At 65.5% G+C, this 12,003-nt stretch overlaps 1 protein-coding gene across 2 annotated transcripts in view; it reads left to right on the top strand.

Annotated features, from left to right (window-relative positions):
- Positions 1 to 12,003, top strand: part of OPCML (opioid binding protein/cell adhesion molecule like) — a 372,466-nt gene that overhangs the window by 355,405 nt on the left and 5,058 nt on the right. For both annotated transcript variants that reach the window (XM_067309996.1, XM_067309995.1), the window contains 3 exons: positions 2,512 to 2,646; positions 3,247 to 3,367; positions 3,723 to 3,874. In XM_067309996.1, the coding sequence (XP_067166097.1) occupies positions 2,512 to 2,646; positions 3,247 to 3,367; positions 3,723 to 3,874 (408 nt within the window). The remainder of the gene's footprint in view (positions 1 to 2,511; positions 2,647 to 3,246; positions 3,368 to 3,722; positions 3,875 to 12,003) is intronic.

Raw genomic sequence — 12,003 nt, forward strand, 5'->3', positions numbered from 1 at the left:
ACGGGGGCCAGGCCCTGTATGTGTAGTCCTGTGTTTGAGGAAGGGGACGGAGGGTTTGCGGGAGGCTCGAGGCGTCCCGCTTCCCGCCCGATGCCGGGAGTCGCTGTCGTCGGGGCCGATGCTATTTGGATGCGTATTTGTCGTCCGGGAGCTCGAGGCGGGCGTCCCTCGGCGTCGTGCTCGCGGGGTGGGGGGAGGGTGGCACGGGCCACCCTGGAGTCGGAGGGGTGCTTAGTGTGGTGTGGCAAGGCTGTGGGCCTGAGTGTGCGTGGAAGCAGAAGTGTGTGGATGTGTGAATGTCTATAGTCATATATATCCATCTATAAATGTGTGTGTGTGTGTGTGTGTGTATATGTATGCAGAGATATATATGTAGCTCTGTAAGCAGAATGTGTCCCTGTGGAGATGCTGGGTTTTGTGCCGTTTGGGAGGCTTGGGTGGCGGTATCCGGCATCCGGACCGGAACGGGGCGTGCGGCGAAGGCGGGGTCGCGAGGCGAGGTTTCGCCGCCCGCGTCCGCGCGTCGGGCCGCCGGGACGGAGGGGCCGCGGGCGCCGAGCCGAGGCGTGGCCGTCGGGACGTCTCGGGGGGCGTCACGGTCCCCTCCGGCCTCTCGGCCTGTGGAGCTCCTGCTTGTGACATGGGCCGAACGTGGCGCTCCGGGGCGCTGGGTTCCAGTCGTGTGGGGCCCTCGGTAGCACTTGGAGCTGGCCAGGTTTTTTTTGTGGGTGATGGCAGCTGGGGTGCCTGTAAGTGATGGAGGAGAGCGGGCGGGAGCCGTCGGCCTGCTGCGGCGTCTCTTTTCCGCCAGGTGCCGGAGGCCCGGGGGAGGTTTTTGCTCGGCGGCGGGAAGGCCCGTCGGGAGGCCGCCGAATTCCCGGAGCGGCGGGGCGAGGGGCCGAGAGGAGCCCTCGGGGGTCCGGGCGCGGCGCTCGGCGCGGCGGTCCCGGGGAGGCCGGCGGTTCCCTGCGGGGTCTCGGCGAGCCGAGTCCCATCTGTTTGCTTAGCCTCTTGTTCTGGAGGAGGCGCGTGAGGAGGAGTGTCTCTGCCGCACGCCTCTGCCGGGCGTGTGCCTGCTTTTGAGCTGGGGTGTGTGTGTCTGCCTGCCTGCCTTTTTGTCCCCTTCCTGTGTTGTGAGTCCTTCTGGTGATGCTCCTGTGGGGCCAAGGGAGGGAGCCCCCCGTTTGCGGGAGCGCTTCCTTGGGCCGTTTCCCTCTCCCTTTGCCTGTCAGAATGGGAAGGCCAGTCGGGAGCCGGCGCGTGGCTGGGGGCCGGCGGCGGAGTCCCGGGGCCGGGCGGTCGGGTGGAGTGCGGGTCCCCCGGTTCCCCGTTGGACCCGTTGGTGGGCGGTGAGCGCCGGGAAAAGTGCGTGGGGGGCTTGGGAGGCGGGAGAGTTTGCGTGAGGCCTGGGATCGGGAGGTGAGCGTCGAGCCGGCTGTGTCTTGGTGCGTGTGGCCTGGCATGGGGGGTACGTGTGGCGGTCTGGAGAGAGGAGAGGGTGCATGATGTGCCGGGGTTTCCTGAGTCCTGGGCTGTGCGTGTGACGTGATTTTTGTCACGCGGGAGGCTTTGGCGGCCCCCGAGCCTGCGGAGGGTTGCATTTTGCCTCTGTCCGGTCTCTGATGGAGGGGGCCGGCCTCGCGGCCCGGCGGGTAGCGTGACCGCCCGTCCGGCGTCGGCGCCGGGGTTTCCGGCGTCCGTGCTGGACGCTGCTGTCCTTTGCTTTTGCGTCAGGGTGGGTTTGTAAGGCTGGGGGAAGGGGAGCGGGGCGTGGGGCGTCAAGTTTCTGGCTGGCTCTTCTGGTGTGTCTGTTTGTTTGAGAGGTGAATGCTCAGTGTGTTTAGGAGGGGTGCTGTGCTGTGCTGTGGAGGATCTGTCCCCGCTGGGCGGGGTGGCCGTGGGGAAAGGCTCCCGGTCCCTGCCCCGTGTCCTTTCTGCACTGCTGAGGCGGGCGCCCGCCCTGACGCCGCGATGCGTGCTCGTGCCGGGCGGAGGGGCGAGCGGAGGCGCTCGAGGAGCGGCCGTGGCATTGTAGCAGTTGTCCTGTGTGTGGTACAGCGTTGTTGGGGTGCTTTGGGGCGGGCGAAGGAGCCCGGGGCGAGGCGGTAGGGGCGGATGGGTCGGCGCCCCCTGTGCTCCCCTGTTGTCATGAGGAGGGCTCAGAGCCAAAGGGGTGGGTAGGGGGGCTGGCGGGAGGGCGGGGGGCGGGCGGTGCCGTCGGCCTCCTGGCTTCTGGCGTGGTGGCTGCCGGAGAGCTTTTTAGTGCTGGGTTGGAGCTCAGGCCTTTCCTCCTGTGTGTTGGGGTGGGAAGAAGGGTGAGGTTGGAGCGTGCCTCGGGAGGTGACGCTGGAGCTTGCCAAAGCCATGTGGGGTGTGCCGCGTGTTGGCCGAGGAGGCTGCCGGCCGCTACGGCAGGGGGAACGCGGGGCCGGATCGGGGCGCCGGGTGGGCTGCCTGGGCTCTGAGATGTGCCTGTCTCTCATTGTGGCGTGTGCTGTTTGTGTGTCGCAGGGCCCGGGTTCGTGAGCGAGGACGAGTACCTGGAGATCACGGGCATCACGCGGGACCAGTCCGGGGAGTATGAGTGCAGTGCTGTCAACGATGTGGCTGCCCCTGACGTGCGGAAAGTGAAGGTCACCGTAAACTGTAAGCAGAGGGGGATGGTGCGTCCCGGCTCGGGGGTCTCCGGGGCCTGCCGGCGTCCGTCTCGGGACACGCTGGCCCGCGGGGGGGTGGCGTTGCGGGGCCGGGAGGGCGAGGGAGCTCTCTGCGTGGCATGTGGCACCGGGAGCGTTTGCCTAGGGGGAAGAGGTGGCGGGGTGGGGATCTGGGGGTGTGTGCCTGGCTGACTTGCCGTAGTCGGTGGTGGTGGGGGTCCTCCTCCTCTTTGGTGGTGGAGGTGGGCGTACCGTGACAGTTGGTGGCACGGGGGCCTTGCCTGTCTGGGCCTGCGGGGGCCGGATGAGCCCCTCGGTGGCGTGGGGAGGTGCTGGCGGAGTCCATTCTGGAGGGGGTGCGCGGGCAGTGGTGAGCCTGGCGTCTGTTCCAGGGAGGAGGTGGCAGGGCAGAGTGGGGTTTTGTGGGAGCCGTGCGGGTGGGTGCCGGCAGGGGGGCCGGGTCTGTGGCGTGCCGGCTTTGTGGCGGTGGCCCTTGTCGTGCGAGCCTGGGGCTGGAGGGGGTGTGTCGCAAGGGGCGTGCGGCCTTTCGGTCTGTGTCGGGTCCTGACGGGGTCGAGGGGTTCCGCAGACCCGCCGTTCATCTCCAACGCCAAGAACACGGGCGCCTCGGTGGGCCAGAAGGGCATCCTGCAGTGCGAAGCCTCGGCCGTGCCCGTGGCGGAGTTTCAGTGGTTCAAGGAGGACACCAGGTGAGGGGGAGGCCGGCGGGCGTGCGGGCCGTGCGTGGGTCCCTGGAGAGGGGTGCCGGGGTGCGGTTGGGAAGCGCTCCCCGAGGATGAGCCGGGGAGGAGGGTTGCCTCTCGGGGTGCGGGGCGTGCCGAGGGGGTGCCTGTGTGGTGCCGGGGAGGCTGGGTTGGGCAGGGGTGGGTGTCGGGGCCGTTTGTGTGTGTGCTGGGGGGGGGGGGGGGGCTGGCCGGCCTCTGTGGCTGTTTGTTGTCGGCCGTGCGAGGTCGGTGCCGGGGTGGAGGCGGGAAGAGGGTCGCGGCAGGGGGGCGGGCGAGCCCTCCGTCCCCTCTGAGGGTTTTCTCTTTTGGCCGGTGGCAGGTTAGCGAACGGCCTGGACGGGGTGCGAATCGAGAGCAAGGGGCGCATGTCGACGCTGACCTTCTTCAACGTGTCCGAGAAGGACTACGGCAACTACACGTGCGTGGCCACGAACAAGCTGGGCAACACCAACGCCAGCATCATCCTGTATGGTAGGTGATGTAGTGCTCTGTGTGCGTGGCAGTGTGTGTGGCAGGCACGCGCGCCCGAGGGAAGAGCGGCGCCGGAGGAGGCGAGGCGAGGAGCGGGACTCTTTCGGCCGCGGCCTCCCGCGGAGCGCGGCCGTGGCGGACGGCGGCGGAGGCGGAGCCGGCCGCGAAGAAGCCCGTGCGGGACGTGTCGTCCGGCTGTGTCGGAGGAGCCGGGATTTGGAGCGCGTCGCTTTGAGAAGGCTGCCGGACAGGGGCGGCAGCGACCGGATGGACTTCTGTGCCGTAGTTGGTGGCGGTGGTGGAGGTGGTGGTGGTGGAGGTGGTGGTGGTGGTGGTGTTTTTTTGAGCGGCCGTCTGCTCGAGCGGGCCTTGCGGATGGGAGTCTCCCGGAGAGGCCGGGCGTGAGGGCCTAGCCGTGGCCTACGAGCGGCGGCGGCGGCGGGAGGCGCGCGTCATCGCTGGAGTGCCCGGCCGAGGCGGAGGCCTTTTAGGTGGGTGCAGCGGCGCGTGCGGTGGGGTGTGTGCCAGGGAAGTGGGGAGGGGTCCTGTAGGGTGTCTTTTTGTGCCCAAAGGGGGGGGTCTGTCTGCATCGTGGGGCGATGGAGCTGGAGGCTCGTGCGTGGGGCTGGCGTGCGGCGTGTCAGAGGCGGTGTGTGCATTGGGGTGGCCGGGAAGGGGGCGCGGGGCCGTGTCGCCGCAGGTGGGCAGGTACTTGTCCTGGTGGAGTGGGGCCTTGTGGCATGCTGTGAGAGGTGGCCGTGGGCAGGCTGTCGTGGGGTGCAGCGTGATGGTTGGAGGTCGGCTAGTTTGTGTCGGCGTCGGGGTGCCTGCCTGCTGCGTGCGGCTGGCAGCGGGAGCGTGGGGTTGCGGTGGGGTAGGCATAGGGTATGTGGCGAGTGTTCTGTGGAGCAGCGGCCGGGCCGGTGGCGGGTGGCTGCCGGGACGGAGGTTTGCGGAGCGTCTGGGTGAGCCGGGAGCATTTTTAGGGAAGCCGTGTGGTGTTGGACCAGGGTGTGGGGGGAGCTAGGGAGCGTGGGAGGAAGGGCAAAGCTTGGGCTCGCTGTGCTCTGTTTTGGGGGTGTCTGGTGTGGGTGCGGTGGCGTGTGGCAGGCGGTGTCGGGGTGCAGGGGCCAGGCTGTGCAGGTTTGGGCAGGGCTGGAAGCGTGTGGCTTGCTGTGATCGCTAGGGAGCCTGGTGGCTTGGCGCGGCGGCCCGGCAGTGGTGTTCGGGACGTGCGCGGGAGGCTGGGCTCTGGTGCCCGTCCCCTGGGGCTCGTACCCTGGCATGCTGCTGTTTGTCAACTTGTGGGGCCTGTCTGGTGGCGTGTGGCTGGGCTGTGGCAGTTGCCTGGGAGTGGGGGGGACGGGGATGTCTGGGGATCTGTGTGTGGTGGCGGTCGGTGGAGGTGATAGGGCTTGGGGAGATGGTGAGATCTGTTTGGCGGAGGCTAGGTAGCGCAGGGGGCAGCTGGGGGGGGGGTCAGGAGGGGGAAGGGGCGAGGGGGAGGGGTGGAGGCCCTCGACCTGGCGGGGCATCGCGTGAGCGGCCCTGGGCGCGGGCCACGGTGTCTGGCCGGGGGCTGCTGTGGTAGCGTGCGGGGTGCGTGGAGTCTGGAGGTGTGTGCTCCAGTGGTGCTTGGTGAGGGTGTGGGTGGTGGAGGACGTAGTTAGTTAGTTAGTTAGTTAGCTAGGTAGCAGGGGTGGGGAGGTGAGGGTTGGGCCAGGGGTGGTGTGTGCTTTGTGGGGGGGGGGAACCGGGCAGTCGGGAGGGCCTGGGAGTTGTGTAGCGTTGGTGTGTCAGGGGTGTCTGCGGCATGGGGGGTGTCGGCCCGTGGTCGGGGAGCGCTGTTGCGGTGCATCGGTGTTGTGGGTCGGGGCTGGAGGGGCAGGCCCGGGAGGGGGGCCATTGCTGGTCGGGCAGGGCCTTGAGGTAGTTGGAGCGTTTGGCTTGGAGGGTGGGTGTCCTGTGTGGGTGCCCGTGCTGGTCCTTGTCCCTCGGGATTGTTGTGGGGAGGGTCCCTGGTCTGGGGCTGGGGCCGTCACCGTGGCGGCGGAGGCTCGGAGCGTCTCGGGGAGCCTCAGGGCTGCGAGGGAGCGGCCGGGGCGGAGCGTCGTTTGGGAACGAAGCCGGTGGCGCGTGGGGAGGCAGGGGGGCTCTGTCCTTGCAGGGGCTGGAGCCTGGGGACGGAGGGCATAGGTAGGGCACCTTGGAGCGTGGGGTTGCGGAGGGTCTCGTGAGGTTGGGGAGATGCGTGTGGCTCGGCGTCCTGGGGTTTGTCGCGGAGTGGCCGGCGGGTGCCACGGAGGGAGCGGCGCTCGGGGCTTCCGCGTCTGTGGGTTGTGTGAGTCTGGGCGGTGGGGTCTGCGAGGCCGGCAGGGTGTCGCCCGGGCTCTGTGTTTCTGGGGCAGGGAGGGGCTGGATCTGCAGCGTGGTCGGTTGTTGGGGCTAGTGGCTGGTGTTCACAGGGTGGTTGTGTGTGGTGTGGTTCTTTCTTTGTGGGTGTGTAGTGCAGGGGTGTGTGTGGTCATGCCGCCTGGCCGGGCCAGGCCGGGCTTTGGCGGCGCTGGGTGCCGTGGGGTCTGCGGGGGTGGTGTTGGACAGTTTGTGCCCTAGGGGGGTTGGGGATGGGTCGGTCCCTGGTCCTTTGGTGGGGGGGATGAGTGTGACTGTGGGGGGGTGGCAGCATAGGGGGTGCCGAGGTTTGTGGGTTTGTGGTGCAGGTGATCCGGGGCGGTGTTCTGGCAGGGTCCAGGGTACGGTGGCGTGTCCTTTGGCTCTGGGCTTCCCTGGCGGTTTGGGGTGGCGTGCGGCTAGGGGAGCGTCTGTTTCTGTGGGTCTGTCTGGGGCCTGGGGCATTGCGGAGGGCTGTGGCATCGGGGCTTGACGGTGGGAGTTAGTTAGGGGGATGGTGCCTGTGCTCTGTGTCCCGCAGCTCTGTGGAGACTGGGGAGGCTGGTGGCAGTGTGGCTTGTGTGTGTGTGGTGGGGGGGGGGGGGGTCTGTGGTTTTGGCGGCCTCTGGCCGCTCTCTGAAGGGACCCGGCGTCCCGGGGGATGCCCGCGTCCCCCCTGGCTTTGGGGCGCTGCGGTCCCTCCCTGGAGGCTTGCAGGGCGTGCAAGGGTGCTGGTGTTGTTTGTGGCTGCTTGTTAGTGTCGGAGGGGTCTGGGATCTCTGCGGAGCTGTGGGAGGGCCGGGGCAGCGGCGTGGGCTAGCTCCTTTGGCCGGGAGGCGTCGTGGCTGTCGGGGGTCCTGCGTAGCTGAGGGGCTCGTGGGTGTCTCGCCGCGTTTTGGGATCGGGCCCGGCGGTGCCGGGGCTCTGGGGGATGCTAGCGTCGTCCTTTGTTTTGCTGGGTTCCCGGGGGGTCCCGGAGGGCAGTGGGGCTCAGGGGGCTTTCTCTGTGTGGTGTGGTGTCCTGTGGGTGTGGGGCGAGGCCTGGGGCTCGCGAGCCTCCCGGCAGGTTGCCGAAAGCCTGTGAGGTGCCGGGCGGCCGACGAGGCTCGCGGGCCCTCTGCCCTTAGCTGGACGGCTGGGGAGCCCGAGGGATGCTTGCGTCCCTCTTTCTTTCTTTGTTGGCCAGCCTCCTGGCATCTGGGTCGGGGCCCGGGCGGTGCCGGGGAGCCTCCCTGCGCGCAGGGGCGCCTCGGCGTCCCCCGGGCGAGTGCCGGCCGAGCGCACGGCCCTGTGCCGAGTCGCCCCGGGGCTCGCGGGCTCCGTGCAGCTTGCCCCGGGGGCTGGCGGGGCCAGAGAGATGCTCGCTTCTCTGCTTGTGCCTTTACCCCCTGGGCGGTTTGCTGGGGTCTCGTGAGCCCTGGGGCGAGTCCTCGCTCGGCCTGGGACTTTGTGCTCTGCCGGCCCTTCCCGGGGGGATGCCGAGGTGCCCCTGCGCACAGGGAGGCTGCCGGCAGGTGCCTGGGGGGTTGTGGGGTGCAGAGGGAGGCTTCCCTCTGTCTGCGGCCCACAGCCCTCTGGTGGCCTGGTGGCCCCAGGGGCACCTTGGTGTTCCCCTGGGGCCTGTGTGCCAGTGGAGGGGGGCCTCCCTGGGGCCCATGGCCTCTCAGGGACTCCCCTGAGGGACACGGGGGGAGGCTTGCCTCCCCCTGTGTGCCCCTGAGGCCCGAGGGACACACAGGGGGGAGGCTTGCCTCCCCGCTGTGTGCCCCTGAGGCCCGAGGGACACACAGGGGGGAGGCTTGCCTCCCCGCTGTGTGCCCCTGAGAGCTGAGGGACACACAAGGGGGAGGCTTGCCTCCCCGCTGTGTGCCCCTGAGGCCTGAGGGGCACACAGGGGGGAGGCTTGTCTCCCTGCTGTGTGCCCCTGAGAGCTGAGGGACACACAGGGGGGAGGCTTGCCTGCCCCCTGTGTGCCCCTCAGGCCTCAGAGGCACATGGGGGGAGGCTTGACTCCCCCCTGTGTGTCCCTCAGCTCTCAGGGGTGTCCCTGGGAGGCTGTGGGCCCCAGGGGGAGTGTCCTGTCCCCTTGGGCCCTGTGGCCTGTGTGTGTGTTTGTGTGGGGCTGCCGTGGTGCAGCGCTCTGGGCAATGATGTGCTCTGTGGGGGGCTCTGTCTCTCTGTCTTGGGGGGGGCTGCTGTGGTCTGGGGGTCCTGGCTGTGGTGGTCTTGGGTGTGATGATGGTTGGCTGTGTTGGGTGGTGCGGCTGCCTGGAGGACTTGGTTCTGGGTGGGTGGCGGGCTGGTCGTGGTGGGCTCTGGCGGGCCCCTTGGCCAATGGGTGCCTTGCCTGGGCCCTGCCTCTCGGCGAGGAGGGGGGCGGCCTCTCTTGGGTGGCCGGCCAATGGGCTCGGGGCCCTGCCTGGGGGCTCCCGCCCCGGGCCCCCTGCCTCCCATAAGCCCCTGGGGTCCTGAGCGACCGGGGGAGCGCAGCGAACGGGGACGAGCAAACGGGGCACTTAGCGTGGCACTTGGCGCGGGGCACGCAGGCCGGGGCACCCGGGGCCCGCCACGCTGCCCGGCCACCCCCAGCCCTCCCTGGGCAGGCCACGGCACTCGGGGCCCCGGCAGCTCCAGGAGCTCCACGGAGGGAGGTAAGGCCTCGCTCCCCCTCGTACAGGGGGGGGTCCCCCCCTCCGGGCCAGAAGGGCTACCCGGGCACCACAGCAGGGGAGAACCCCCCAAGCAACAGGAGCCCTCCCTCCCTCCCTCCCTCTCAGGAAGAGGGGGCCAGCAGCCCCCTGCGAGGTGCCCGCCAAGAGGAGCGGCCAACCAGAGGGCTTCGCCCTCTGGTTGGCCGCTCCTCTTGGCGGGCACCTCGCAGGGGGCCGCTGGCCGCCAGCCTCCGAGCGGCCGGCCCCCCGGGACTCGGTGCTCGGAGGCGGCCCGGCTCGGGCACCTGCCGGGCCGGAGCCCCTCCGGGCAGAAGCCCCTCTCGCTCAGCACCGCGGACAGCTGCCGCCCGGCAAGGCTCGCGGCGCAACGGAGCCCTTAGAGCGACCCTAGGAAGCCCGAGCCGCAGAAACAAACAAAAACACCTCTCTCCCCATCTACCTCTCTACCTATCATCTCTCCATCTTCCCCTCCCTTAGAACACCGCATTGGCCAGAGGAGCGCCCTGGCAGGCAGGCGCTCGCAGAGGTTGCCCGCCGAGGGCCCGTAGGGAAGCATCCGCCGACACACACACTTACTTACTTACTTACTTACTTACTTACTTACCTACCCGACTCCGCTCGCCCCCACCCCTCGACCGTGTGCCCAGACCGTCGAGAACAAGCAAACAAACAAAAACGGCGACAGCCCGCCCCCCGGCGCCCGCAGACCAACTGACCTACTCACTTACTCACAGACTGACAAACAGACTGACTCGCTCGCTCGCTGCCATCTACCTGCCTCGCCGCCTGACTGACAGACAGAAGCGAGCTGCCTGGGGCCCTGCGCGAACGCTGCCGGGCGGTCCGTCGCCCGTGACCCGTCCTCCGCCGCAGACTGACACGCCAGCTGACCTCACACACTGACTCGGTCACATACCTCACTGACTGACTGACTGACTGACTGACTTACCTAACAACTAACTTACTTACTTACTTACTTGCTGACTGACAGCCTGGACTTAATTACTTACTGACTTACTTACTTACTCACTTACTTACTTACCTAATGACTTCACTTGACTTCACTTGACTTCACTTGACTGACTGACCTAACAACTTTACTCACTTACTTACTCACTTACTTACTCACTTACCTAACAACTTACTTACTTACTTACTTACTTACTTGCTGCCTGCTTGCTGCCTGCCTGCCTGCATGGACTTACTTAGCTACTTACTGACTTACAAACTTACTTACTTACTCACTTACCTAATGACTTCACTTGACTTGACTTGACTTGACTTGACTGACTGACCGACCAACCTACCTACCTACCTACCTAAAGAAAGACTGACTGACTGACTGACCGACCTACCAACCAATCTACCTACCAACCAATCATCTACCTACCCACCTAAAAAAAGAAAGAAAGAAAGAAAGAAAGAAAGAAAGAAAGAAAGAAAGAAAGAAAGAAAGAAAGACTGACTCACTCACTGGCTGGCTGGCTGGCTGGCTGGCTGGCTGGCTGGCTGACTTCCATCCACCTTTACCTACCTACCGGCCTTTACATACTTACTTACTTACTTACTTACTTACTTACTAAAACAAACTTCCTTACTACCTAACTTACTTACTTACTTTCTTACTTTCTTACTTCCTTACTACCTAACTTACTTACACACTTACAAAAACTACCTTTCTGACAGACTGACTGACTGACTGACTGACTGGACATACTTAGTAACTAACTTCTCACTGACTTACTTACTTACTTACAGACCTCCATACATACCTAGTTTCCTTGTTACTTACTTTACCTACTCCCCAAACCAACAAACTAACTAACTAACTAACTAACTAACAAACAAACAAAAACTTTTCCTTCCTTCCTTCCTGACTTGACATTTTACTGCCTTATGATGTCCTTCCCTACACCGACTGACTGACTTACTGACTGACTTACTGACTGGCTTGCCTTGCCTTGCCTATACTTATCTGCTCACTCACTCACTTACTTACTTTCTCTCTTACTTACTTACTCACTCACTCACTCACTTACTGACACTTCCTCCCTTCCTTTGCTTCGCTGACTCGCCGATGGACGCGCCGACCGACTGACTTTCCCCGCCTCGGCTGAGACGGACTTCCTTGCGTACTGACTGACTGCATTTGACTGACTTACTTCCTTAACCATACTTTCTTACTTCATCTACTTACTTACTTACACGCTTACTTACACACTTACTCACTGACTGACTGACTCACCTACTTGCTTGCTTACTTACTTACTTCCTCAAACAACCTATCCCTAACCAAACCCTGCACAAACACATGGCCCCAACTGGTCACCCGCCTCCCCACACCAGCCACTTAGTTACTTACTTTACTTACTTACTTACTTATCTTTCTTACTGACTGACAAACAGACTAACTAACTTCCTTTTACTTTTACTGACTTACTGACGTACTTACTGACTTACTGACTTACTTACACACCTACATACCCCCTACTGACTCACTCACTGACTCACCCGAGCTACACCCAGCCCCCCACACAGACAAGAGCCCCCGACCTTCACTGAGAAGCTGCCGGGCCCCCGCCCACGACACCCTCCCGACCCTGCCCCTGCTCGGCCCCAGACCCGCGCCGTTCCCGCCGTGACCGGCACGCGATCGCCTACCCCCCCCCCCAGAACCGCTACCCCGCCCTCCCGCTGCCTCACGCCCGCCGCCCCCCCCTCCCGCTGCCCACGCCGCGACCCTGCCGCCCCGGCCCAGAACTGGGGGACAAAGCCCAGGCACCCTCCGGGGACCCGCTCCTCCCGCCGCGACCTCGCCCGGAACGCGTGCCCTCCCCCGCCTCTGCCCGGCGAACGAACGCCCCGCGCGGTCCCGACCGGCCCCCGGGTACCTGGCAGGCAAATGAGCGCCAACAGACACAATCTCAAAGTACAAGAAGTCTTTATTGTCAAGTCACGAGCCGTCGCGTGCCTCACCGCCGAGAGACATTGCCCCGTCTTCTCTCTCCTGCCGAGCGAACGCCTCCCCAAACACGGACGCAGACTGCGAGAACCCATCACCGCTAA

This window comes from Apteryx mantelli, chromosome 23 (assembly GCF_036417845.1).
Source record: "Apteryx mantelli isolate bAptMan1 chromosome 23, bAptMan1.hap1, whole genome shotgun sequence".
Classification (NCBI taxonomy): domain Eukaryota; kingdom Metazoa; phylum Chordata; class Aves; order Apterygiformes; family Apterygidae; genus Apteryx; species Apteryx mantelli.